The sequence below is a fragment of the Hypomesus nipponensis genome, chromosome 2 (genome assembly GCF_054491055.1).
Source record: "Hypomesus nipponensis isolate SF chromosome 2, ASM5449105v1, whole genome shotgun sequence".
Lineage (NCBI taxonomy): Eukaryota > Metazoa > Chordata > Actinopteri > Osmeriformes > Osmeridae > Hypomesus > Hypomesus nipponensis.
In genome coordinates this window covers 8,448,217-8,475,812 of record NC_140362.1, presented here as the reverse complement: position 1 = coordinate 8,475,812, position 27,596 = coordinate 8,448,217, and the positions used below count along the sequence as shown (strand labels likewise).

The window sequence follows — 27,596 nt, the reverse complement described above, 5'->3', positions numbered from 1 at the left end:
CCGATTTTATGTGCAATGGTAAAAAGTTTTTAAAATCCTGAAACATTAATAGTATAGGCCAAGAGTAACTACCACACCACAAATGGCCCACCATTACCCATAGGTGGCGCTACAGGCCACGCCTTAATGCATAAAGATACAAGGCTTTCTGGAATGGATAAGCTCACCAAGCCCCCTTCCTTCACTTACTGGCTTGAAATAAAGGCCCTTGTGGATCTTGATGGTATTGCATTTCAGATTTGGTATGCCATTGGTAATTCTGCAGCATACATTTTTCTATACAGTTACAATTTGTCAAAAATAAACATTTTTCAATGGTTCGCAGTGTTTGGAGGAATCCGCCATTACTGCTTGCAGTTATATTTAGGATTCCTCCGTAAGGAGGAAACCTATTGTTATTGGTGGTTTTATTATTTGTAATTCTTGTACCATGGGAGTCAATGGCAGCCCCTAGACCCCATCGACAACTTTTTGTGAAATTTGGCACACTCATTAAGGACAGTTTCTTCTATATCTACACCAAGTTTCATGTCTCCCATTAGACCACTCTAGCGCCACCAATGGGTCAAAGTTGGACTTGTGTTTACACACGCAACTTTTGAACCGTATGACTCATTTTCAAAAATGAGGTACCACTGGATTCCCTGGATCAAGCCGAGTTCAACACACACCATGGCGTTAATTTCCGGTTATATAGATTTCCCGCCATTTCCGGTTTTATCAAAAACCTTTGAAAGCCTACTCCTCCTACAATTTTTGTCATATCTTCTTCAAAATCACCAGAGATGATCTTCAGACCAAGCCTCACAAAAGTTATCAATGGAATTTTGATCCTCATAACCGTCTGTCCGGTACAGCCAATCAACTTCATCAGAAAAGCCGCCAAACAGGATGTGAAGTCATGTCTCAGCAAATCTTTGAGATATCAACACTAAACTTGGTAGATCGGAGGAAGACACTACAACATGTTACCATGTGCAAAAGCAAATTCATATCTCAAAAAATGATTGATATAAAGCAAATTGAACTTATCGCTAACGCTAAAATAATGCTTTACACATCAGCCAGTCAAAAACTGATACTCTGATTCAATCACAAGTTCATATGAAGACTCTTGAGAATGTTCATAACACAAATCTGTGAAAAAGTTGACTGTAAGATGAAAGGTCGATTTTTGGTGAATATTTGAAACATGCTTGCTTGGCTAATTTCTAGGCAAATTTCCAATGAATGTCTCCCCTGCTCCTCCCCGCGCGTGCTCCAAAATCTCACACACACTCAGCCTTCCCTTGACACACGCGCAGCCAAGACGCACACGCAACATTTCAGGAGAGTGTGGGCTGACCAAGCCCCCACTCATTCCTTGGTATTTAGCAAAGAGCCCATGTGGCTCTTGATGGTATTGCATTTCCGATTTTGTATGCAATAGTAAAAAGGTCTCAAATCCTGAAACATTGATAGTGTAGGCCGAGAAACACTTTAACAAAAGCCCATGTGGATCTTGTTGGTATTGCATTTCCGATTTTGTATGCAATGGTAAAAAGTTATAAAAATCCTGAAACATTGATAGTATAGACCAAGAGTAACTACCACACCACAAATGGCCCACCATTAACCATAGGTGGCACTACAGGCCATGCCCAAAAGCACAAAGATACAAGGCTTTCTGGAATGGATAGGCTCACCAAGCCCCCTCCCTTCACTTATTGGCTTGAAAAAAAGGCCCATGTGGATCTTGATGGTATTGCATTTCCGATTTTGTATGCAATGGTAAAAAGGTCTCAAAATCCTGAAACATAGATAGTATAGGCAAAGAAACACTTTAACAAAAAACCCATGTGGATCTTGTTGGTATTGCTTTTCCGATTTTGTATGCAATGGTAAAAAGTTAAAAACATCCTGAAACATTGATAGTATAGGCCAAGAGTAACTACCACACCACAAATGGCCCACCATTACCAATAGGTGTCGCTACAGGCCATGCCCTAAAGCACAAAGCACTTCACTTCTTGTGAAGATTAAAGCACTTCACTTCTTGGCTTGAAATAAAGGCCCTTGTGGATCTTGATGTTATTGCATTTCAGATTTGGTATCCCATTGGAAATTCTGCAGCATTGATTTTTCTATACAGTTACAATTTGTCAAGAATAAACATGCTTTACACGTATGCCAGTCAAACAAGTTCATATGAAGACTCTTGAGAATGTTTAGTACACAAATCTGAGAAAAAGTTGACTAAGATGAAAGGTCGATTTTTGGTGAATCTTTGAAACATGCATGCTTGGCTAATTTCTAGGGAAATTTACAATGAAATGTGTCCCCTGCTCCTCCCCGCGCATGCTCCAAATTCTCACACACTCATTCTTCCCTTGACACGCGCGGGCTTGGCAAGACACACACGCAACATATCAGGACTGTGTGGGCTGACCAAGCCCCCACTCATTCCTTGAATATCAGCATAGGCCCTTGAGGACCTTGGTGTCATTGCATTTCCTACTTTGTATGCAATAGTAAAAAGGTCTCCAAATCCTGACACATTGACAGTACAGGCCAAGAGTAACTACCACACTTTACCCAAAGCCCATGTGGATCCTGTTGGTATTGCATTTCCGATTTTATATGCAATGGTAAAAAGTTTTTAAAATCCTGAAACATTAATAGTATAGGCCAAGAGTAACTACCACACCACAAATGGCCCACCATTACCCATAGGTGGCGCTACAGGCCACGCCTTAATGCATAAAGATACAAGGCTTTCTGGAATGGATAAGCTCACCAAGCCCCCTTCCTTCACTTACTGGCTTGAAATAAAGGCCCTTGTGGATCTTGATGGTATTGCATTTCAGATTTGGTATGCCATTGGTAATTCTGCAGCATAAATTTTTCTATACAGTTACAATTTGTCAAAAATAAACATTTTTCAATGGTTCGCAGTGTTCGGAGGAATCCGCCATTACTGCTTGCAGTTATATTTAGGATTCCTCCGTAAGGAGGAAACCTATTGTTATTGGTGGTTTTATTATTTGTAATTCTTGTACCATGGGAGTCAATGGCAGCCCCTAGACCCCATCGACAACTTTTTGTGAAATTTGGCACACTCATTAAGGACAGTTTCTTCTATACCTACACCAAGTTTCATGTCTCCCATTAGACCACTCTAGCGCCACCAATGGGTCAAAGTTGGACTTGTGTTTACACACGCAACTTTTGAACCGTATGACTAATTTTCAAAAATGAGGAACCATTGGATTCCCTGGATCAAGCCGAGTTCAACGCACACCATGGCGTTAATTTCCGGTTATATAGATTTCCCGCCATTTCCGGTTTTATCAAAAACCTTTGAAAGCCTACTCCTCCTACAATTTTTGTCATATATTCTTCAAAATCACCAGAGATGATCTTCAAACCAAGCCTCACAAAAGTTATCAAAGGAATTTTGATCCTCATAACCGTCTGTCCGGTACAGCCAATCAAATTCATCAGAAAAGCCGCCAAACAGGATGTGAAGTCATGTCTCAGCAAATCTTTGAGATATCAACACTAAACTTGGTAGATCGGAGGAAGACACTACAACATATTACCATGTGCAAAGGCAAATTCATATCTCTAAAAATGATTGATATAAATCAAATTGAACTTATCGCTAACGCTAAAATAATGCTTTGCACATCAGCCAGTCAAAAACTGATACTCTGATTCAATCACAAGTTCATATGAAGACTCTTGAGAATGTTCATAACACAAATCTGTGAAAAAGTTGACTGTAAGATGAAAGGTCGATTTTTGGTGAATATTTGAAACATGCTTGCTTGGCTAATTTCTAGGCAAATTTCCAATGAATGTCTCCCCTGCTCCTCCCCGCGCGTGCTCCAAAATCTCACACACACTCAGCCTTCCCTTGACACACGCGCGGCCAAGACGCACACGCAACATTTCAGGAGAGTGTGGGCTGACCAAGCCCCCACTCATTCCTTGGTCTTTAGCAAAGGCCCATGTGGCTCTTGATGGTATTGCATTTCCGATTTTGTATGCAATGGTAAAAAGGTCTCAAATCCTGAAACATTGATAGTATAGACCAAGAGTAAATACCACACCTCAAATGGCCCACCATTACCCATAGGTGGCGCTATAGGCCACGCCCAAAAGCACAAAGATACAAGGCTTTCTGGAATGGATAGGTTCACCAAGCCCCCTCCCTTCACGTATTGGCTTGAAAAAAGGCCCATGTGGATCTTGATGGTATTGCATTTCCGATTTTGTATGCAATGGTAAAAAGGTCTCAAAATCCTGAAACATAGATAGTATAGGCAAAGAAACAGTTTAACAAAAAGCCCATGTGGATCTTGTTGGTATTGCTTTTCCGATTTTGTATACAATGGTAAAAAGTTATAAAAATCCTGAAACATTGATAGTATAGACCAAGAGTAACTACCACACCACAAATGGCCCACTATTACCCATAGGTCTTCCCTTGACACACGCGCGGGCTTGGCAAGACGCACACGCAACATTTCAGGAGAGTGTGGGCTTACCAAGCCCCCACTCATTCCTTGGTCTTTTGCAAAGGCCTTGTGGATCTTGATGGTATTGCATTTCAGATTTTGTTTGCCATGGTAAAAAGTTCTCCAAATCCTGAAACATTGATAGTAAAGGCCAACAGTAACAACAACACTTTAACAAAAGCCCATGTGGATATTGTTGGTATATTTTTCCGATTTTGTATGCAATGGTAAAAAGTTAAAAACATCCTGAAACATTGATAGTATAGGCCAAGAGTAACTACCACACCACAAATGGCCCACCATTACCAATAGGTGTCGCTACAGGCCACGCCTTAAAGCACAAAGCACTTCACTTCTTGTGAAGATTAAAGCACTTCACTTCTTGGCTTGAAATAAAGGCCCTTGTGGATCTTGATGTTATTGCATTTCAGATTTGGTATCCCATTGGAAATTCTGCAGCATTGATTTTTCTATACAGTTACAATTTGTCAAGAATATACATTTTTCAATGGTTCGCAATGCTTTACATGTAAGCCAGTCAAACAAGTTCATATGAAGACTCTTGAGAATGTTTAGTACACAAATCTGAGAAAAAGTTGACTCTAAGATGAAAGGTCGATTTTTGGTGAATCTTTGAAACATGCATGCTTGGCTAATTTCTAGGGAAATTTACAATGAAATGTGTCCCCTGCTCCTCCCCGCGCATGCTCCAAATTCTCACACACTCATTCTTCCCTTGACACGCGCGGGCTTGGCAAGACATACACGCAACATATCAGGACTGTGTGGGCTGACCAAGCCCCAACTCATTCCTTGAATATCAGCATAGGCCCTTGAGGACCTTGGTGTCATTGCATTTCCTACTTTGTATGCAATAGTAAAAAGGTCTCCAAATCCTGACACATTGACAGTACAGGCCAAGAGTAACTACCACACTTTACCCAAAGCCCATGTGGATCCTGTTGGTATTGCATTTTCGATTTTATATGCAGTGGTAAAAAGTTTTTAAAATCCTGAAACATTAATAGTATAGGCCAAGAGTAACTACCACACCACAAATGGCCCACCATTACCCATAGGTGGCGCTACAGGCCACGCCTTAATGCATAAAGATACAAGGCTTTCTGGAATGGATAAGCTCACCAAGCCCCCTTCCTTCACTTACTGGCTTGAAATAAAGGCCCTTGTGGATCTTGATGGTATTGCATTTCAGATTTGGTATGCCATTGGTAATTCTGCAGCATACATTCTTCTATACAGTTACAATTTGTCAAGAATAAACATTGTTCAATGGTTTGCAGTGTTTGGAGGAATCTGCCATTACTGCTTGCAGTTATATTTAGGATTCCTCCGTAAGGAGGAAACCTATTGTTATTGGTGGTTTTATTATTTGTAATTCTTGTACCATGGGAGTCAATGGCAGCCCCTAGACCCCATCGACAACTTTTTGTGAAATTTGGCACACTCATTAAGGACAGTTTCTTCTATACCTACACCAAGTTTCATGTCTCCCATTAGACCACTCTAGCGCCACCAATGGGTCAAAGTTGGACTTGTGTTTACACACGCAACTTTTGAACCGTATGACTCATTTTCAAAAATGAGGTACCATTGGATTCCCTGGATCAAGCCGAGTTCAACGCACACCATGGCGTTAATTTCCGGTTATATAGATTTCCCGCCATTTCCGGTTTTATCAAAAACCTTTGAAAGCCTACTCCTCCTACAATTTTTGTCATATCTTCTTCAAAATCACCAGAGATGATCTTCAGACCAAGCCTCACAAAAGTTATCAAAGGAATTTTGATCCTCATAACCGTCTGTCCGGTACAGCCAATCAAATTCATCAGAAAAGCCGCCAAACAGGATGTGAAGTCATGTCTCAGCAAATCTTTGAGATATCAACACTAAACTTGGTAGATCGGAGGAAGACACTACAACATGTTACCATGTGCAAAGGCAAATTCATATCTCAAAAAATGTTTGATATAAAGCAAATTGAACTTATCGCTAACGCTAAAATTATGCTTTACACATCAGCCATTCAAAAACTGATACTCTGATTCAATCACAAGTTCATATGAAAACTCTTGAGAATGTTCATAACACAAATCTGTGAAAAAGTTGACTGTAAGATGAAAGGTCGATTTTTGGTGAATATTTGAAACATGCTTGCTTGGCTAATTTCTAGGCAAATTTCCAATGAATGTCTCCCTTGCTCCTCCCCGCGCGTGCTCCAAAATCTCACACACACTCAGCCTTCCCTTGACACACGCGCGGCCAAGACGCACACGCAACATTTCAGGAGAGTGTGGGCTGACCAAGCCCCCACTCATTCCTTGGTCTTTAGCAAAGGCCCATGTGGCTCTTGATGGTATTGCATTTCCGATTTTGTATGCAATGGTAAAAAGGTCTCAAATCCTGAAACATTGATAGTGTAGGCCGAGAAACACTTTAACAAAAGCCCATGTGGATCTTGTTGGTATTGCATTTCCGATTTTGTATGCAATGGTAAAAAGTTATAAAAATCCTGAAACATTGATAGTATAGACCAAGAGTAACTACCACACCACAAATGGCCCACCATTACCCATAGGTGGCGCTACAGGCCACGCCAAAAAGCACAAATATACAAGGCTTTCTGGAATGGATAGGCTCACCAAGCCCCCTCCCTTCACTTATTGGCTTGAAAAAAAGGCCCATGTGGCTCTTGATGGTATTGCATTTCCGATTTTGTATGCAATGGTAAAAAGGTCTCAAAATCCTGAAACATAGATAGTATAGGCAAAGAAACACTTTAACAAAAAGCCCATGTGGATCTTGTTGGTATTGCTTTTCCGATTTTGTATACAATGGTAAAAAGTTATAAAAATCCTGAAACATTGATAGTATAGACCAAGAGTAACTACCACACCACAAATGGCCCACTATTACCCATAGGTCTTCCCTTGACACACGCGCGGGCTTGGCAAGACGCACACGCAACATTTCAGGAGAGTGTTCCTTGGTCTTTTGCAAAGGCCATGTGGATCTTGATGGTATTGCATTTCAGATTTTGTTTGCCATGGTAAAAAGTTATCCAAATCCTGAAACATTGATAGTAAAGGCCAAGAGTAACAACAACACTTTAACAAAAGCCCATGTGGATCTTGTTGGTATTGCATTTCCGATTTTGTATGCAATGGTAAAAAGTTAAAAACATCCTGAAACATTGATAGTATAGGCCAAGAGTAACTACCACACCACAAATGGCCCACCATTACCAATAGGTGTCGCTACAGGCCACGCCCTAAAGCACAAAGCACTTCACTTCTTGTGAAGATTAAAGCGCTTCACTTCTTGGCTTGAAATAAAGGCCCTTGTGGATGTTGATGTTATTGCATTTCAGATTTGGTATCCCATTGGAAATTCTGCAGCATTGATTTTTCTATACAGTTACAATTTGTCAAGAATATACATTTTTCAATGGTTCGCAATGCTTTACACGTAAGCCAGTCAAACAAGTTCATATGAAGACTCTTGAGAATGTTTAGTACACAAATCTGAGAAAAAGTTGACTCTAAGATGAAAGGTCGATTTTTGGTGAATCTTTGAAACATGCATGCTTGGCTAATTTCTAGGGAAATTTACAATGAAATGTGTCCCCTGCTCCTCCCCGCGCATGCTCCAAATTCTCAGACACTCATTCTTCCCTTGACACGCGCGGGCTTGGCAAGACACACACGCAACATATCAGGACTGTGTGGGCTGACCAAGCCCCCACTCATTCCTTGAATATCAGCATAGGCCCTTGAGGACCTTGGTGTCATTGCATTTCCTACTTTGTATGCAATAGTAAAAAGGTCTCCAAATCCTGACACATTGACAGTACAGGCCAAGAGTAACTACCACACTTTACCCAAAGCCCATGTGGATCCTGTTGGTATTGCATTTCCGATTTTATATGCAATGGTAAAAAGTTTTTAAAATCCTGAAACATTAATAGTATAGGCCAAGAGTAACTACCACACCACAAATGGCCCACCATTACCCATAGGTGGCGCTACAGGCCACGCCTTAATGCATAAAGATACAAGGCTTTCTGGAATGGATAAGCTCACCAAGCCCCCTTCCTTCACTTACTGGCTTGAAATAAAGGCCCTTGTGGATCTTGATGGTATTGCATTTCAGATTTGGTATGCCATTGGTAATTCTGCAGCATACATTTTTCTATACAGTTACAATTTGTCAAAAATAAACATTTTTCAATGGTTCGCAGTGTTTGGAGGAATCCGCCATTACTGCTTGCAGTTATATTTATTATTATTATTACACTTCTTCTGTCATTGGAGTCTATGGCAGCCCCTAGAACCGTATGGTAAAAAGTTGTGAAATTTGGCACACTTATTAAGCACAGTCCCCTCTTTATATTCACCAAGTTTCATGTCTCTCATTGGAGCACTCTAGCGCCACCAACTGGTCAAAGTTGGACTTGTGTTTACACACGTAACTTTTGAACCGTATGACCGATTTTCAAAAATGAGGTACCATTGGATTCCCTGGTATAAGACGAGTCCAACACACCCTATGACGTCAATTTCCGGTTATATAGATTTTCCACCATTTTGAATTTTAAGGAAACACGTTTTTTCGCTTCAACTACTTTTATTTTTTTCAAATCTTCCCCAGAATTGGCACACATTATCATCAGACCAACCCTCACAGAAGTTATCAAAGGATATTCGATTTTCAAAACCGTTTGTCCGGTACAGCCAATCAAAATCGGCAACAAAGCAACCAAACAGGAAGTTGGGTCATATCTCAGCTAATCTTTGAGAAATCAACACCAAACTTAATATGATGACTCGGAACCCTCTTCTGAGGCTGTCCAATTAGTTTGGTGTCATGTGATCACTGGGCGTGGCCGCAGGAAGCAAAAATGTGTTTTGGCCAATAACTGTTGATTTGTTTGCTTTTATTAACTGATTCCTTTACTCATGATATGTTGGGACATCCCCTATGTGATACATGATACCTTGTGATAATAGCCGAATTGATCCGGCCGCCATTTTGAATTCATTGAAAAACGTTTTTTCTTTACTCCTCCTACACATGTTGTCCAATCTTCACCAAATTTGGCAGAGAGCATCTTCAGACCAAGCCTCACAAAGGGTTTCACATGATTTTTTGATTTTCAGAACCGTTTGCCCGGTACAGGGAGTCAAAATGTGCAATTAAGCCAGCAAACAGGAAGTTGGGTCGTATCTCAGCAAATCTTCGATGGATTCACACCAAACTTGCTGCATGCCCTCGGAACCCTGTTCTGAGGATTTCTTAAGTGTTTTAGGGGTCATTTGACTGCTTGGCCACCACATTGCTGCTTGCAGCTATATTTTTTACATGGTTTTCCAATAGTTTTTTTTTTCAAATCCTCTCAATCCTCTTAAACTTCTTATTCTATTTCTTCCGCGCCACCTTTCAGCGCCTTCAAATCTTTAGCTATTAAAACCGTTAAGCTATCAAGAAATTCAGCATTTTCAGGCCACGACCGCTATATATTTTCAGCTTTACCTACCAATAGATAGGCAATTTTGTGCTGGTCATAGACAGTTGTGTGTGGAATCCAACAGACTTGCACATTTGTTCAGAGCCACACGAAAGCGAGACAGCGTCCAACTCTCGCCCAATGCAAATCTGGTGACAAATTCGAAACCAAAAACAACTGTAAGTTGCTCTGGATAAGAGCGTCTGCTAAATGACTAAATGTAACCAGATTTAGAAACTGCCGGTAGGGTCGTAATTCTGACCGCACTGACTTTAAATGGACATCTCTGTTTTTGGCAGAGTCTTTGGTCTCGGAAAATATCCTTATTTTTTGGATTGGACGTACAGTTTTGCGTCTAGGTTAACTTGTTTGAGGTGTGGATTCTAGCTACATTTCTGGTATTCTCTGCCCTCAGCGCATGAGCAGCCATAGCTGCACCATCACCGTGGCAACCACACAAACACGCGCCAGTCTCTTATACAGGTGATTGGTATTAGCTGATTAGTGGAGACACAAGACAAGGTATTCAGTCAACTCGTCTCATAAAAAGACTTAAGGTGCGTTCACACTGCAGCAACGCAAATCGTTTGCCATCGCTCGCCTTCCCTAGTGATGGGGGAAACGAAGCTTTTCGAAGCAACGAGCTATTTGACACAATTGTCTCGAATAAGTATCGCTTTTTCGAAGCGTTCGATACATCTTCTCCATAGGGACATCTGCTGGTCAGTTTATGGTATGGCGACTGTATCAAGCGATGGAAGGACTCAAGTGACGTCAAGTCCTCGAGACGTCAGTCTCATAATCGTCATTGACGATTTGATAAATTAAGGTTATGTGACAAATGTTTCGATTTGCAAGTGTCAAAAATATGTTATCATATATCTTGTTGTATTATAAACAACGTAACGTCTTTGCTAGGCTACTTTAAGTTTATGATATTTATTTTTAGGGTTCTTATAACATTAATTACACATATTCCTCAACTGTGTATGGCTTCGTGGTAAGAGCGCAACCCCTCACTCAAATGTAGTGAGATCGCATCCCCTCACCCCGTTTTAGTAGAAGTATATGCTAAAAGAATATATTACTAGATGATAATGTAAGCTAGCGGGTAATGTTTTGAAACATGCTTTTGCAACCGGGAAAGGGATGACCACATTTGAAGGCTGGTAAAACTAGAGAAAGATGTAGGCTATGTGCTTATGTACACCTACTATCTCATATTTGTATCTGTCTCTGTCTATCTAGCTCTGGCAATCTACCTGTATCTCTGGTTCTGTCATTGAATGTAGTGTCCTGAAATAGGCTTATGTCTCCTCTTTATAACCTACAAATATTAGTGATGTCTGATGTCTTGTAAGCGTTAGAAATAAACGCTGTTTGTCTCAGCTGCTCGTGTGACGTTCGATGCTTCGGACGTCAACACACTTCAACACTTCGACTCTGATCACGTGGTTTTTGGCCATATGAAGCTACGCTCGACACGTTTGTATTGGTACAAATTGTTTCGAAAGGTCGATACAGCTTCGTGAGCACGGTATCGAGCGTAACATCACTAGCCTTCCCACAGTTCACCACGCTCGGGGGCGTTTCAAACAGATTCATTTAGAATGTAGTTTTCTAAAGTCACTGTTGTAGTTGTAATGGCCAAGTGTGCAGACTGGGTTTACGTACTCGCAGCATCGATCAAAATACAACTTGTATACAAAATACAAAACTGTTAAATAGACATACACGTTGACGTGTATAAAACGTTTTATTATATTACTCAAAGTCTCTGCTAATCTGTCGATACGATAGGGAGTTCCAGCCGGGCTAGCTAGCTACAGTAGTTACCACAGAACTAAGTTAGGTAATGTCACTAAACTGAATTAGAAAGTACAAGCACCAACAACTTCGGCAACCTTGCACCATACTTCGTTTTTTTTAAATTAACATCTCTGTACGAATACAGCTATGTATCGTACAGGACTGGGTAAGCAGCCACACAAACGATTAGTTTCTCCTCCACCTTGAAACCTAGAAAGCTAGAAATGTTTGCCATGGTTGCTACGTTACGAGAAACAAGAAAACACTCCGATTGGCCATCGCTAGCGAAAATCGCTCCTCATTTGCTTAAATTTGAGAAAATCTCAACTCTGTCGCGTCGCCTCGCTACCCACAATGCACCACGCAAGCGATTCGCCTGGCTACATAGAAAATGAATGGAAAACATGTTGTCGCTCGCATCGCGTCGCTGCAGTGTGAACGCACTGTTAGAGCACCACAACACAACTACTACCACTACTGATACTGCTATATCTTATGCCACTACTACAACTAGGCCTACTATTCTGCAGATGCTGCTAATATCCCTACTAACTACTATGCTAATGCCGGTACTGTTTTGTTCTACTACACCACTGAGTGCGTTCACTTGACCATGAGAAACCTACGGTGGCTCTGAAGTGCAAAACACCCCCCCTAATATGAGTACATCCCCCAAATGAAAACACTCCGCCCGAATACGAGTCAACTCCCCCCAAATCGGATGACTGGTTCACCTCCCCTCAATACAAAAACACGCTCCCTCAAATGGAAAACAACATTACATTAACTCAAAAACACATTACATTAACTCTGAACGGAAAGGGTAGGTACAACACTTCAGCGCTGATTGGTTGCAGTAGGCTAACTAACAAGAAATATTAAATTGATCGACAGAAGTACAAAATGTAATCACCTGGCAGAGTTACGTGCACCAGGACATTTGTTTGGCTATCGAAGAATGTAGCAAATTAGTATGCTACTTAGGCAAAAGTATTTAGTGTTAAATGTAATTAATCGCACATTTTTATCTATTCTAAATGTCCCTTGATTTCTTTTTGTCCCGTTACTTTTTCTCTTACTTTTTACTTTTCTCATTTTAATGCTTTTATCAACATGGAAAAGTGGATCAGATTGCTTCGTGCAAGGGGGCAGAGAATTCGCATCAGCTGTGTGCTTGGCCATCAAGTGGTATTTCAGACTGGACGTGCTGCTATATAAGCTCAGTTCACAACGACAAAACACACACATCAATTTGGTTTTGTCGATGGAACCATTTGGCAACTTTTTTATAGTAAACTTTCCATTCAGAATCTTATTGGCATCCATTTCGGCGTCTCACGCTCGCCATCCACTCAAAACGTAAAGTTAGCCTACTACTCTTTAGGCGGCTTGCAATCCCAAACAAGTATGTCTGGCATGCCTGTTGTTTTGTTTCCGGTCTAGCTAGATCTGGTGTGGTGTTGTAGTTTTTCTAACGTCAGTAGTTGTTGCAACAGCATGTGAAAAAAAACTACAAATTTTGGCTAGGCCAAAAGGAACGTTAATCGCGCGATAAAAAACATTGACGCCGTTAATTTGGGTTTGCGTTAACGCCGCTAATAACGCGTTCAACTGACAGCACTAATAAAATGTGAGGATATTAAAATCCGCCCAAGACCCTCTTCTCGTTAGCTTGACTGTAATCATGGGTATATGTTGAATCGCAGAGGCAACGGGGTACTGTTTACCCACTATTGTCATGTGACATGAAATGGAATAGTCAAAATGGGCATTAATTTGTATTGCTGGTGCACTTGTAAGTCGGTGGGACTGTGTTGATCAAATGGGTGGAATTATTGAATAATTTGGGGAGCAAGGATGCACAACAAATATGCAACTTCAAGCACAATCTCACCAATTTCACCGATTGATCACAGCACTTGTTTTTTTTTTGGGGTGGCACGAATATATATTTATATTTTTTTTCCTGATGGCTAATTATATCTGTTAAGCTCTGATAAAGATGCATTTTACACATTTTCCATTAAGAAAAATATTCAGCCAAGAGAACATTTGTTAGCTGAAAAATGAGAACATCTATATTGCAACACTCTTTAAACACAATTTGCTTTTGCTACTGCATGAAACTTTGTGGAGGCTTTGCAAAACAAACCTGTGTTGGCATTAAAAATATTCAATGTCAGCAGGGTTAGCTCTGATAGCTGTAGGAGGCAAGAACACTAGCAAGATAAGCCCGCTATCTTAGTGTCTTCAACCTTATATACAGACTAGTTTATAAAGAACAAATTTAAATAAAATGTAAACACACCAAAAATGACTGCTTATGAATTTGAGTCTATAATTCTTATAAATCTCTCACCTCTGCAGATGGGGACGGGAAAGTCCCACACAGCCACGTTGGCCCCATTACTGAGGCAGGTGAGTTGCGAGTGTCCATCCAGGACATAGCCCGTCACACACCTGTAGCAAATCTTGTCCCCGATGTTGAACTGTGTCCCGTTCAGAATGCCTTTATTAGGAACCCCTGGGTTCCCACAAGAACTGCTCTTCAGCTCTGCGGAGGGACAACAAAAAGTAAACTACAGGTACTTTTCGACTAGGGGTATATCGATATATTGTACCACAAACCATCGCAATGCAAAAGAAAATCTTCAATATGACGTCTGTTTTATCTTATTGGTTTAACTACCAACATGTGACCTATTCTGCACCTGTGTCACAAATGCATTCACTGCATTTGCAGAAATTGCTTGATCTGTGTTAACTAAGTTGTATGTACAAAGAAAGTTATTTAAAGTATTTTGGAAATAAATCTGTTATTTGACTTAAATTTGTTTATGTTGTTCAAAATATCGTGATGTGTATTGTATTTTGAAGCCAGTATCGTGATACGTATTGAATCTAACAGTTATTTCAATAAATGGCCTGCTGCATTCTGTCAACAGATTTATCCAGATTTATATATGGTATGATAAAACAAACGTATTACTAAACATTCTTTGCGATATTATATATAGCAGCAAATATAAATATTTAAGGAGATGAACAAAAACAGTTTAATAATACTAAAGTATACTGAAGACTTGTTTGGGCTACCACCACACTTGGATTGGCCTAATCTCATAATGTATAAACAAAACAAAGAACAGGAAGATGTAATGCCTTTCAAAGGAAATTACATTCTGTCAATCAATTTGATCTGGTGCATATGCACTCAATTGTATGCATGATCGTGGTCTATACCATCTGGCTTTCAGCTAATGACTCTCCTGGAACTAAAACTAAAAACTGTTTTCCTTGATGATGATGTATGTTTGTATATGATTGTGTGTTTCTATGTGTAACCAAGGGAACTTAATAAGAAAGCTCCTTGATATTTACAGGCATAGTTTGACATCAGTTAGCTGACTGCTCTTATCATTCCCAGTATTCATCAAGTCCGATTAACAGATAGTTATGCTATGTCATGTGTTGTCTTTGATTAATGCCAATATTTACAGTGTACAAAGTGGACTAGTCTGATAGAAATATTGTGTGCATATTTAGGATTGTTTACCTGTCTCATGAGATACACAGGGTGAATTTGGGTACTCTCAAGGAAGACAAGGAAAAACTCCCAGAAAAACTCCCAACGGGAGAAAAAATGGAAGAAACCTTGGGAGGAGCAATTCAGAGAGGGATCCCCTCCTCCAGAGACGGTTGGCAAGAGAGAGGAGCAGAACACAAGCTAAACATAGTCATACAGTGTCAATGGGTTTTGAAACACCAAAAATCCATTGTTCGGCTTTATAGACGTTGGATGGGACCTGGAAACTCGCTGTTGGCCAAGCATCCATTTTTCATGTTGAAAAACGAAGCAACTCTTGACTTAAGTACAAGACAGCGACTTTGGCATCAGCATAGACTTAAACGACACATATTTCAATGTGCCCATCAAGCTGTTGCACCCAAAATGCCTTCCGCTTCGCCTTTGAGGGTCAGGTGTACAAACATACTTGCTTGCCGTTCGGCTATGCTCTGGCTCCCAGGACATTCTTAAGTGTGTAGAGATGGCCCTGGAGCCTTTGCGCTGGGTTGGGGAATATGCATCCTCTAGTATCTCGACGATCTCTTAATCCTGGCTAGGCCTCTTGTCGCAGCAATGCAGAACACAATCTTGCTGGTGAATCACCTCACCCAGCTGGGTTTTGTTGTCAACTGAGCGAAGAGTGCCCCGTGGCCTTTGACAGTTCTCGTACCTGGGGCTTCAATTAAATACTGTCGGGATAGCCAAGCTTGCGGAGTCACGGAGGGCCCTCCGCCCCCTTCAGATAATTCCCACAGAGTCTCTGCACTATCAGTGATGTCTTTTTTGGGGCTAATGGCGGCAGTCCATGTTGTAGTGCCTCTCAGCTTACTTCTCATGCGCCAGCTATAAATGGTGGTTCGGTCGCCCACTCCTTGACCCTGTCAAGTGTTGTCACAGGCAACTAGTGATCTCATGTTCAGTCTAATCTGAGCTGGACCATTGGAGGGACTCAATAATGATTGGGTCACCTAAGCACAACAGAGGATGTACTTCCTACGGCAGCTGAAGAAATTCAACCTGTCAAAGACAATGATGGTGCACTTCTACACAGCCATAATTGAGTCCTTCCTCACCTCCTCCCTCACCATCTGGTACGCTGCTGCCACTGCCAAGGACAAGAGCAGACTGCAGTGTATCATCCGCGCTGCTGAGAAGGTGATAGACTGCAATCTGCCTACCCTCGAGGACCTGCACACCTCGAGGACCCTGAGGTGAGTGAGGAAGATTGTGGCCGACTCCTCCCACCCTGGACACTCTCTGTTCCAGCTCCTATCCTCTGGCAGAAAGCTGCGGTTCATCAGGACCAAAACCTCACGCCACAAGTACAGTTTCTTTCCATCCGCTACTGGCATCTTCAACAAGGCCAAGGGCTTCCATTGACATTTAACTATTATCTATTATTAGTCCATTCAACACCTGTTGCACTACGCACAAGCCACCTTATTTGCACTATTCAGATTTCTCGGATGGTCCGCATGGGCAGAGTGACCTTCCCATTATCCATTCTTCACGCATGGGTCCCTGACCGGATGGGGTGGTGTCTGTCAAGGGGGCTCGATTGGAGGTAAGTGAGACTTGTCGGAGACTCGTCACATCAACCTCTTAGAGCAGTGGTTCTTAACCGGGGGTACGCGTACCCCTGGGGGTACATGAAAGCAGTCCAGGGGGTAAGTGAGATTTTTAAAGATTAGCATCCATTCAAAAATCCTTTAAAAGTAGTTATTATACGGCTCTTCAAAATGTTTCAAAAAGTTCTGTTGATTTGTATGGGCCATATGTAGGTTAAATGTCTGCGTTCGCAGGTCTGTAATTTCTTGATATTCCTTGCTGCGAAAAGTTTATGACCGCCGTCATTGGCAATGGGTTTTGTGCTTCTAATTCACATATTTTATATCATTCCGCAAGTAGTTCGGTCATTTAACATAACGGAAAGTCATTTAAACTTGAAGTCAGACGGTGGGTTGCTACGCACAAAGTTTTACCAATTGAAAAACAGCTTTGTTTATTTTACACAAAGCTAAAAAAATATGTTGCTCTCAAATAAAAGCTGAACATTTTTGGATTGCACGCTACGCATGCTCGCATTAACTATTGACCTTCCAAACTAGCATCACATCTAACTCAATGTGTATGCATTAGCAGGGCAGGGCAGCTGTGGTGGCGTGTACGGGGGCCAGTTCTGGTGGGCGGGTCTGGATCAAAGTCCAGGGCCTATTTTTACTCCCACGTATACGTAAACCACCTACGTGGATGTGGGGGTCACGAGTCACTGGCACTATTATTTTAGGGGTCGTGGGCTGAAATGTTTGAGAACCCCTGCTCTTGGTGGCACCATGGCCGCAGGAACTAGGGGTGCTGACGGTGCTGCAGCACCCCCTGACACCACAAGCATTTAAATGGATATGAACGTGGCTCAGCTCTGCAGTACGTTACTCGTTACCTAACAAAAGAGTAGCCTGACTACTGTAACGCGTTACACTGTAACGCGTTACATCCAACACTGCTTAGGACAAAAACTTTACTGTAAATGCATGGGCCGGAGTCAATCTCATGACGCGAATGGACGTTTTAGCTATTTACAATAAATCGTGTCCTTACTTAGTCACGTGTTGGTGATTTCACATACCCTTGCATCAAACTTCCGTGCTTCATTTTACATGTTTTTCATGGCAACAATATTAATAAAATGATAAAGGTTCGTTGACGAAACACTAGTTAACAGTTTTGTCAGAATTTTTTCTTCTAAGTTCAGCAGTCGGAGGGCGGCGGAGACCAATGGAAGACGCGGAACTGTAGGCAAAACTTATGTTTGTCTGTTCCGTTGTTCTCTCTTTTCGGTGTTGGAGTTCTTTTAAGATCTTGATGGCATCAACATCCAGTCTGATAATAAAAGATCATTAACTTGAATTGTGTCTCTTCATTTTAATACCCACACACGAAAATCCAGGTTGAATCAAGTAGCTACAGTACTGCTAATAGCCCATGGTGGTCTCCTTAAATGTCTATCAAAGTTTATGTTGCCTATACGTGTTCATTTTCTATAAAGATGAAGCAATATTGTTTCAATAGCGGTTCAGGTAACGGGATAAGGACCGAAAACACATTATAGGTTGGTCCCCTGAATATTTGATATGTCACTAAAAGGTTCTGCAAAGGTTAGCATTGATACAGAGGAAAGGTCCTTTAATGGTTCCCTAAACATTCCCAGAACGTCCTGAAAGGCCCCGAAATAATGTCCTCCTACCCTTTAAAGAACTCCACAGTGAGACCAATATTTACATCCTTTACACCAACGGGAACGTTCTTGGAACGTACAATTTCTAGCTGGGACTCTAGTTCCATATGAGGGCGCTAACGGTCGAGTGCAGAAGGAATGGAGGTCTATGGAGCTATACCCCTCAAAATCCTTTTCTCAGGATATAATTTTTTTGTCTAGTAATTTGAATTCTGAATCTGAAACGGGAGGCAAAAAAATACACACCGCTGGGGGATAGATTTAAAGTCGCCTTTCTGTTCTAAAAAGCCTTTTAAAATGTCATTGACGTCATACACATTGTACGGCCGAGAGACTGCTTGACGGCAAGATCTGGTTACTGCCACTCTTCTCTCGAGGCATCGACAACACAGCTGACAGAGGAGGCTCTCCCTGTCAATACACATGCAAGAAAGAGTTTTGGTTTGCTAATGTTGTTGCTAATGCTCTGATATTCTGGTTCTGCTTTGGGTGCCATCAAGCGGGATCTCTGGTCGTAGTCAGTCCTTCACTAACCAATCAGCATTCGTTAACAGAATGCTAGCGTGTTATGGGCAACAAAGACTTACCCTGTAAGAAATCGAAAGGACACAAGTACTCGTTCATTCAACTTTCGACCTGTAATCCATGTTGAACATGCAAAAATTACAATCAAATCTGAGATTTCTCAACGACAATAAGGTGAAAGAGACAAATGTAGCCGTTTAGCTCCATAGACTCCCATTCATTTTGCACTCGACCACGATCACTCCCAGTGGAACTCTGGTGGAACTGCAACAAAATTCGGTACAATGGGGCTTAGTAGGGAGTGGGCAGGCTCTCCTTAAACAGGCTCTGGTATAGTTTTGAAGCACTGAAAACAACTGTTCACAGCAGCCCCATTGAAGTCCATGGAAGCTGAGCTTCCTTAAGGAAATGCATTGTGGCGCTACGGGAATGTATGAGATCGCATTTCTGTATCGCCCGTGATACAGAAATGCTGCCCCCCCTCCCTCAGTTAGGACACACTTAATTCTAACAAATATATTTTTTTGACTGCTACACATGTTATACATCATTGGAAAGCTACGATTATTGTGGTTCCATTGAAATAAACCAATTCAAGATCAAGTCGCAATAGCAAGCTAAGTCAACGTCTTTTTCCGGTGACCATTCCTTCAATTTTTATTTTATTTTTTACTTACCTTTTTACTTACCTACCATCAGGGCCGGATTAAGACATTTTGAAGTCTGGGACTAATTACCAGAATGAGGCCCCTATATCAACCCGACGCACATCATGACATGCACACAAACCCAAATGACTTTGTAGCTCGTTCTTTACCTTACTACAGTACGAAATATGCGCTATTTGTGATTTAATAACATTTCGCTATAGAGTTATTGATCTTGGAAGTTTGAATCTGTGAATGTCATGCCAACTTTACCGAACTCAGTGCCTTGACACATCAGTGCTTTAAAGTCCACAGAGCCACTCTATAAATATGATCAGTTTAAACTTGTGACTCACCATCACCATCATCACATCAGTGATAAAAGGCCCGATTTTGCTCATTCTCAATCATGGACGGACTGGGAGTAAAAATAGGCCCTGGACTTTGATCCAGACCAGCCTACCAGAACCGGTCCCGTATACGCCACCACAGCGAGTGCCCTGCTAATACATGCAAATTCTGTGCCTGATGTGATGCTTTGGGACTTCCACACTTAATGCGAGCGCACGTAGCGAATTCTTTTGGCTGATTTGAGCGAAAAAATAGTTTTTTGAGCTTGATGTAAAACAAACAAACATAGCCGTTTGTCCAATTGGTAAAACATTGTTTAGTGAAGGTAATTACGTTTACGTTTCAGTTTTCCATCTTTATATTGTCTCTATAGCTAATTTTGATCGGTCAGTGTCACTGTTGTGTGTTAACGGCACTAAGGGCTACATAGACGTTCATTTGGAATAGACCAACCGGCCTGGGGGAAAGGGGGACCGGCTGGCCGTGTCGCTCAATCTTCTTCCAAAATGTTTATTAGTAGTAAAAATTATGGTGCTATGGTGCCAAAAGTGCTTCGGCCCATCGGGAGAATTCCCGATGGGCCGAAGCACTTTTGGCACCATAGCACCATAATTTTTTAGTAGCCAGTCCGCTACTGTTCTTGATGCAAACTCAATGCAAACTCATCAATTAGCTTTTCAAAGTCCAGTTGGCACAGTATGTCATGCTCTATTGACTAGGGATGCACCTAATCCAGGATTTGGTTTCGGCCAAACGTTAGATTTTTTTCCACCGAACCCAAACCCTACGCTTGCACTTAATGTGCTACGCTGATTGAAATAGTGACGCCGCCGTTGTTGAATATTTACTATCGTGTTAACATTTTAAATGCGTTAAGAACACGTTCATCTCGAAGACGTGTTCGTTCAGAATCAGCTTCGTAGCAGGTCGACTGACTGATTTCCTTCTCATACAGTCCGGTAGCGTCACAGTGCATTTCCCTGTTGAAGCCCAGCTTCAATGGGCTGCTTTGAACAGTTTTTTTCAGTGCTTCGAAACTATACGGTCATTGGATAAATGCTGCGATTAAGTCCCGCTCACGGATGCTCAGCGTCTCTGGGGGTGAATGGAAGAGTGGGCTAGCCTGGATGCTGGGCTTCTGCTTAATGATTGGAGGGTCTGTTGAAAGACTGCATCTCCTTTTGATTGACAGCCATTTAGGACTATAAAAAGTCGCCGAAGCTATAAGAGCTCATTCCTATCGCAGATTTTGGCCCCACTCTCGTGCTTTCTTTGACCGGACATTTTCGCATATTATTTTTGTTTTCACTCTGAATGTTTTTAATGTTATGGGCTGTGCCGTTGCCCCACTCGGCATCTGGCGCCCTGAGGCCGCCCTGATCACAAGGCCCAGGGCTGCAGCCCCTGAAGCCCATTGCCTTAATCCGGCCCTGCCTACAATTACTTCGGAATGTTCCAGGTATGCACACAACCCATCAAAACCTGCGTAATTCCCAAAGGTCCAAACTATCTAACCATGTCGAGTAGTTGTCCAAACAGTGAATTATATCCACACATAGCCACGATCTTGTTGCTTCATTCATCCTTCGCCAATTGTTTTTATTTCAGTTTGAAATAAAAATAAAAGTTTAGTTTGACCCAATAGGAGCTTCCATGCCCCGGTGACACCTCTAAAGCCAACTAGGTCTGTGCGTCCCGCCCCCCCCTGCCCCCCCCTCCCCCCCCCGCCCCCCCTTCCCCCCCCCCCCCCGCCCCCTCTACAAGATTTTTTCTAACTGGCTTCGACTGGCTCTGAAATAAACTAGTTATCCTTGTAGCTTAGCGCTAGCTGTGAATGGCGATACCCCATTTGCTTGGTGTTCTGGAGCCTTCAAAATAAAAGTTGATTGCGCAATATGGTTGACAGAATAAGTGTTCTTTGTGCGCCAATCCTGGGAATTAGATAAAGCACTCCAATGTGTTCATGCTTCAGTTTTTGTGTTTCAGTAATACTAATGAGGGATTTAGCTGTTATATATGATAGTTCTAAGTACCACCTTTAATTAGAGATAACAATTATACCTTTTTATCCTAAGAATTTGACCTTGGTTACAAGGGTCATTCTGGAGTCTCCAAAAGGCCCTTTTAGAAAACGCCTGGATGTACTCTTATAAAAAGATGTGTCAAATATGAATATATTGTGGTATTATGTTTGACTTCTGATTTGAATTGGGTAAGGCTTCAACCTGTGGTCCAATTCTGTCTTCCAGCTAACACCTGCCATCTCTAGGCCTCTTCAGCGTTTCTACTTGGCTCTCAACGAAGGCAGTTGCATTTTCTTTCCCTCTCCTCCCCCTGACCTTCCCTGCTTGCTTCCCTGCTTGGCTTCTATCCTATCTATTGTCCTATTCACGGAGAAATGTTCTGAAGTTTCAATCATTTGGATAGTTTTTGATGATATTACTCAAAATCAAATACTTCTGATTGGGGCAAACTGGATCGACAACAACCACTAAAAGGAACAACCTGAGGGACTGAAGCCCAAGGAGAGCAGAGGTATTTTGGGCTACTCTCCCAGACTGACCACAGGCAAGCAAGCTAAAGCTTGTTCCTTGTAGAACTATGGCTTGCAAAGACTGCAAACAACTTACTCAGAGGATAGTCGAACTGGAGCTAAGAGTCAGAACCCTCTTAGATATCAGAAAGACCGAAGACTTTATAGATTCCATGCTACCTAGCCCGGAGGCTAAGCTACTGGCTAATGAGCCATCCTTGGAACCAGCTTTCTTTCAACCGGATGAGTCATGGCCTGCTCTCGGCTCTAAACCAAAGAGGCCCAGCGCCGCTTCTATCTTCATCGGAGTTGGGACTGTCACCAAGGATAAAAAGCGAGGCAGAGACTCTTCCCACATCACCTCTCCTCCTGTCCCACTCAGAAACAGATTTGAACCACTGGGAACTTTCTCTCTCTTGTGTGTGGAATCCAAGGCGAAGAGGCACAGGAGTGCTAGCCACGCAGCTTACAAACATGAAGGGCCCAGATCGCTGACACACCATGATGGACTGATACGGCAAACACTACAAATGCAAACACAACACCACATATGACCACTATCTTGATTGGAGATGCCATGACAGCACATGTTAAACTGGCAAAAACAGAAAATATTTGTCTTAGCAACACATTTGTCGAGAAACTGTCGTCAGAGGTACAATCAATCCTCAACAATAAGCCAAACAACCCTAAGATTATCATCCACACTGGCTCGTTTGATATCCTACACAAGAAAACTAGCACTGAGATACTTAAAAAACATTACACCCAGCTACTGAACACACTCAACAGATATCAAGATGTATTCATCAGTGGACCGATTGCATGCTTTCGCAGAGGAAAAGAAGCCTTCAGTCGACTACTATCTTTCAACACATGGTTGGCATCTGTCTGTCTGGCACACAAACTGACATTTATCGATAATTTCAATGTGTTCTGGAACTGTGCAGACCGTTTTCAAGCTGACGGACTCCACCCAAACCGTAGAAGATCTCGACTACTAACAGCAAACATCAGTCATGTGCTCCTGACCACAAATCAAGTTTCTCTCCCTATCCCTGTTGTGTCTAAGCTGACTGACGCAATCCAATCAACCTCCCATGGAACAGAACATTCAAACAGCCTCCTGCTTGGTCATGGGTCCTGCACAGATCTGTACCCCCCAGATGATGTTCCCTTGTGATGGAACAGCTCAGTGTCATAGACTTTCTCCAAGAAACGGTACTCTAGGACAGCCACCATGCTATTTTATTAGACATACCGGTCATCATCACAAACAGAAAATGACATGGTAAAATGCATGGTTACAAACCTGAAACTAGTGTTAGAAGTCACAGAACTATCCATATTCTTCCAACAGATTTATCAACACCTGTTTTATTTGTACCCCACAGATGAAACTGGCCCTTCTAAATTTTAGATCACTAAATAACAAAACATTTCTAGTTAATGATTTGATCAAAGAAAACAACTTAGACTGCATCTGTCTAACAGAAACCTGGCTAAACAATGGCACGGCAACAGCAACTCTGATAGAAGCGTGTCCACCCGATTACAGCTTTCACCAAGTTTCTAGGAAATCAAAAACAGGTGGAGGAGTCGCAGCTATTTTCTCCTCTAAACTGTTGTTCAAAATCACTGAGCTAGGTGAATTCACATCATATAAATATCTTGCTATAGAGCTCAAAACCGAATCAATACTTTTTGTTATTATATATCGGCACTCGCCAATATTCATAAAAGAATTCTCTGAACTATTATCACTATGTGTCACTAAATATCAATAATATTTCAATAACTGATCTACCCCTCTCAGACCACCATTATATACTTTTTAATGTGGAAATTATCCTAACAAAAAACACAAAACAATTCTTAGTCCAAAGAAGAAATTAGACGATACAGCTATGATGAAATGTTCTGAACAATTTGCTCTATATGAGCCAACTAGTCATGATTGCTCTCTGAATTAAATGGTAGAGAACCTCAATGATGCACTATTATCTGTGTTAGACTCTGTTGCACCACTGAAAACCAAAAAGGAGTGTACAAGCAGAACCTCCCCATGGCTGAGAAAAAAAAATGTTAGTGAAACGAAAAGAAAATGCCGTGCAGCAGAGAGAAAATGGAGGAAAACAAAGATCACTATCCACTACAATATCTACAAAGATACACTAACCACCTATATAACAAAACCATCCGTCTAGCAAGGAGAGAATATTTCTCCAACATTATTACAGAAAATGCCAAAAATTCCAGAGTTCTTTTCTCCACCATTGACCAGCTGCTAAACACTGTCCCTGTCCCACCCCAATCCTCAGCAGTTAAATGTGAAGAGGTTGCTTTGTTCTTCAAGAACAAAATAACTTTGATCAGAGCTAGTATTATCAAAAGTGGGGTCGAAACTGACATCAGTAGATTCTGCAACATAACCATGAGCACATTTACCTGTATCACACTTAGTGAACTTTCCAAAATTGTCAGCGAATCTAACTCCACAACCTCAGATATTGATCCTATACCCACAACATTCTTTAAGCGAGTGTTTGATAGTGTCTCAGGTCCGGTGCTAGAGATTATAAACACATCCCTTAGAACTGGCGTCTTCCCAGATGCCTTCAAAACAGCTGTTGTAAGCCCCTATTAAAGAAACCCAAATTGGATAACAGTCTACTTGCAAATTACAGACCAATATTAAACCTTCCATTTAGTAGTAAAGTACTGGAAAATATTATTTTATTTTAGTCCAATTAAATTATTTTCTTGAAGAAAATAACATCCTGGAAGTCTCGCAGTCAGGTTTCAGGAAATATCACAGTACTGAAACTGCTTTCACCAAAATAATTAACGACCTCAGACTAAACTCTGATGCAAATAATGTCTCGATCTTTATCCTGCTAGATCTCAGTGCAGCATTTGATACCATTGATAACGACATCCTAATCAATAGACTGGAAAAGCTTATTGGGTTTACAGATAGTGTATTGAACTGGATAAAATCATATATCACAGGAAGGAAGTTTTATGTTAGTTTAGGAGACCATAGGTCCAAGAAACATGAGAACTGCTATGGGGTTGCTCAAGGAAGCTGCTTGGGTCCATTACTTTTTTCTCTTCATATGTTACCACTCAGCGACATAATCAGAGAACATAACATAGATTTCCATAGCTATGCGGATGACACACAACTATATATATCCACTGAACCCAACGATGCAACGGCCATCAATTCCATTACCAAATGCCTGTTGGCAATAAACAAATGGATGAATGATAACTTTCTTAAATTAAATGAAGACAAAACTGAAGTCCTATAATGTGGCCCCAAATCCAAAAGAGATGTTTACTAAGAATCTAGGAGGCTTAACCCCCTGTCTTAAACCAGAGGTGACGAGTCTCGGTGTAATCCTGGATTCAGATTTGAATTTCAACTCTCACATAAATAAAGTGACCAAAACAGCTTTCTTTCACCTGAGGAATATAGCAAAGGTACGACCATTCATAAACCAAAATGATGCAGAGAAGTTCATTCATGCTTTTATATCCAGCCGGCTGGACTACTGTAATGCACTTTTCACTGGTCTTCCCAAGAAAACCACTGAAAGACTACAGCTCATTCAAAATTCTGCAGCTAGATTATTAACCAAAACTAAAAGGAGAGAACACATTAGTCCTGTCCTAGCTACTTTACACTGGCTCCCTGTCACTTTCAGAATTGACTTTAAGGTCCTTTTCCTCACATACAAAGCTCTACACGGACAAGGACCTAGCTACGTTGCTAACTCCCTTATAAACTACACACCAGCTAGAACACTGCGATCATCAAATGCAGGCCTATTAGAGGTCACCAGAAGCAGTCAAAAGAAGATTGGTCATTCGGCCTTTGCTAATTACGCCCCAAAACTATGGAACAAATTACCCATAAATATTAGAGAAGCAAACACGCTAGACATAAAAAAAAAACAGCTTAAAACCTACCTTTTTACCGAAGCATTTAAGAAATTTTATCTCAAGTGTTTTACTACTTTCATTAGTTATATTATTGTTGCTATTTTAATTATTATTATCACTTGTATTATTGTTTTAATTGTTTTTATTGATTTTATGTAAAGGACCTTGAGCTACAATTCTTGTATGAAATGTGTTATATAAATAAAGTCTTACTTACTTACTTCAGTCCTCTGTTTTCAAAACAAAATCTAGGCGGAAATAGAAACTTTCACTTTCCTTGTGTTCAAGCTTCTATTACCCAACACCAGTAGGACTAACAGGGGTCCTGACAACAAGGAACATGACTTCAGAGTGTCAGCTTTCAAATGAGTCCATTTGCATCATGTAGTCCAAATGGTTCAAGAACAGCTGTCAATTTACTTTGGGTATGCTGTTTTGGCGTTTTTAGGCACATTTAACAGGATTCCTAAGTAAAATTTATGAGTAAATATTTGACCATGAATTTTTTTAAATGTTAGGGGAAGCTGAGCTGCCCTTGCAGTCTTAAAGAAATCGCCACTGAAGAACAGGGGTTTTCAGTGTTTCCCACAGATTAGAAAGCTATTTGTGGCGGGGGCGAGGGTGAGGGGGGGGGGGGGGTAGCAATGCTATGCAGATAGCAACGCTAGTGCTAAATAGCGTTATAATAATAATAAACTATTTAGCAAACTGGTCGGCTCCATGACGCCGGGTAAGCTAGCTAGCTCCTGAGACTTCTCACCAAATGAACGAAAGGGAACCTTTGATAAACACATGTTTGTAGGTACCTAGCGAAAAGTAGCCTCAACTTTCATAGACCTTTAGCTACGGCACTAATGCTGAAGGCTCGCTGTTAATAGCTGTTGGTCTTACTAGAACAACGTAGGCATGCATCATTGCTAACGTGTGCTGACGTTGTGACTGTGCGAATGT

At 41.4% G+C, this 27,596-nt stretch overlaps 1 protein-coding gene across 1 annotated transcript in view; it reads right to left on the bottom strand.

Moving 5' to 3' along the window:
• Window positions 1-27,596, bottom strand: part of LOC146300657 (CUB and sushi domain-containing protein 3-like) — a 238,536-nt gene that overhangs the window by 122,229 nt on the left and 88,711 nt on the right. Inside the window, exon 4 of the mRNA XM_084709773.1 lies at window positions 14,195-14,389. Coding sequence (XP_084565899.1) covers window positions 14,195-14,389 — 195 coding nt within the window. The remainder of the gene's footprint in view (window positions 1-14,194; window positions 14,390-27,596) is intronic.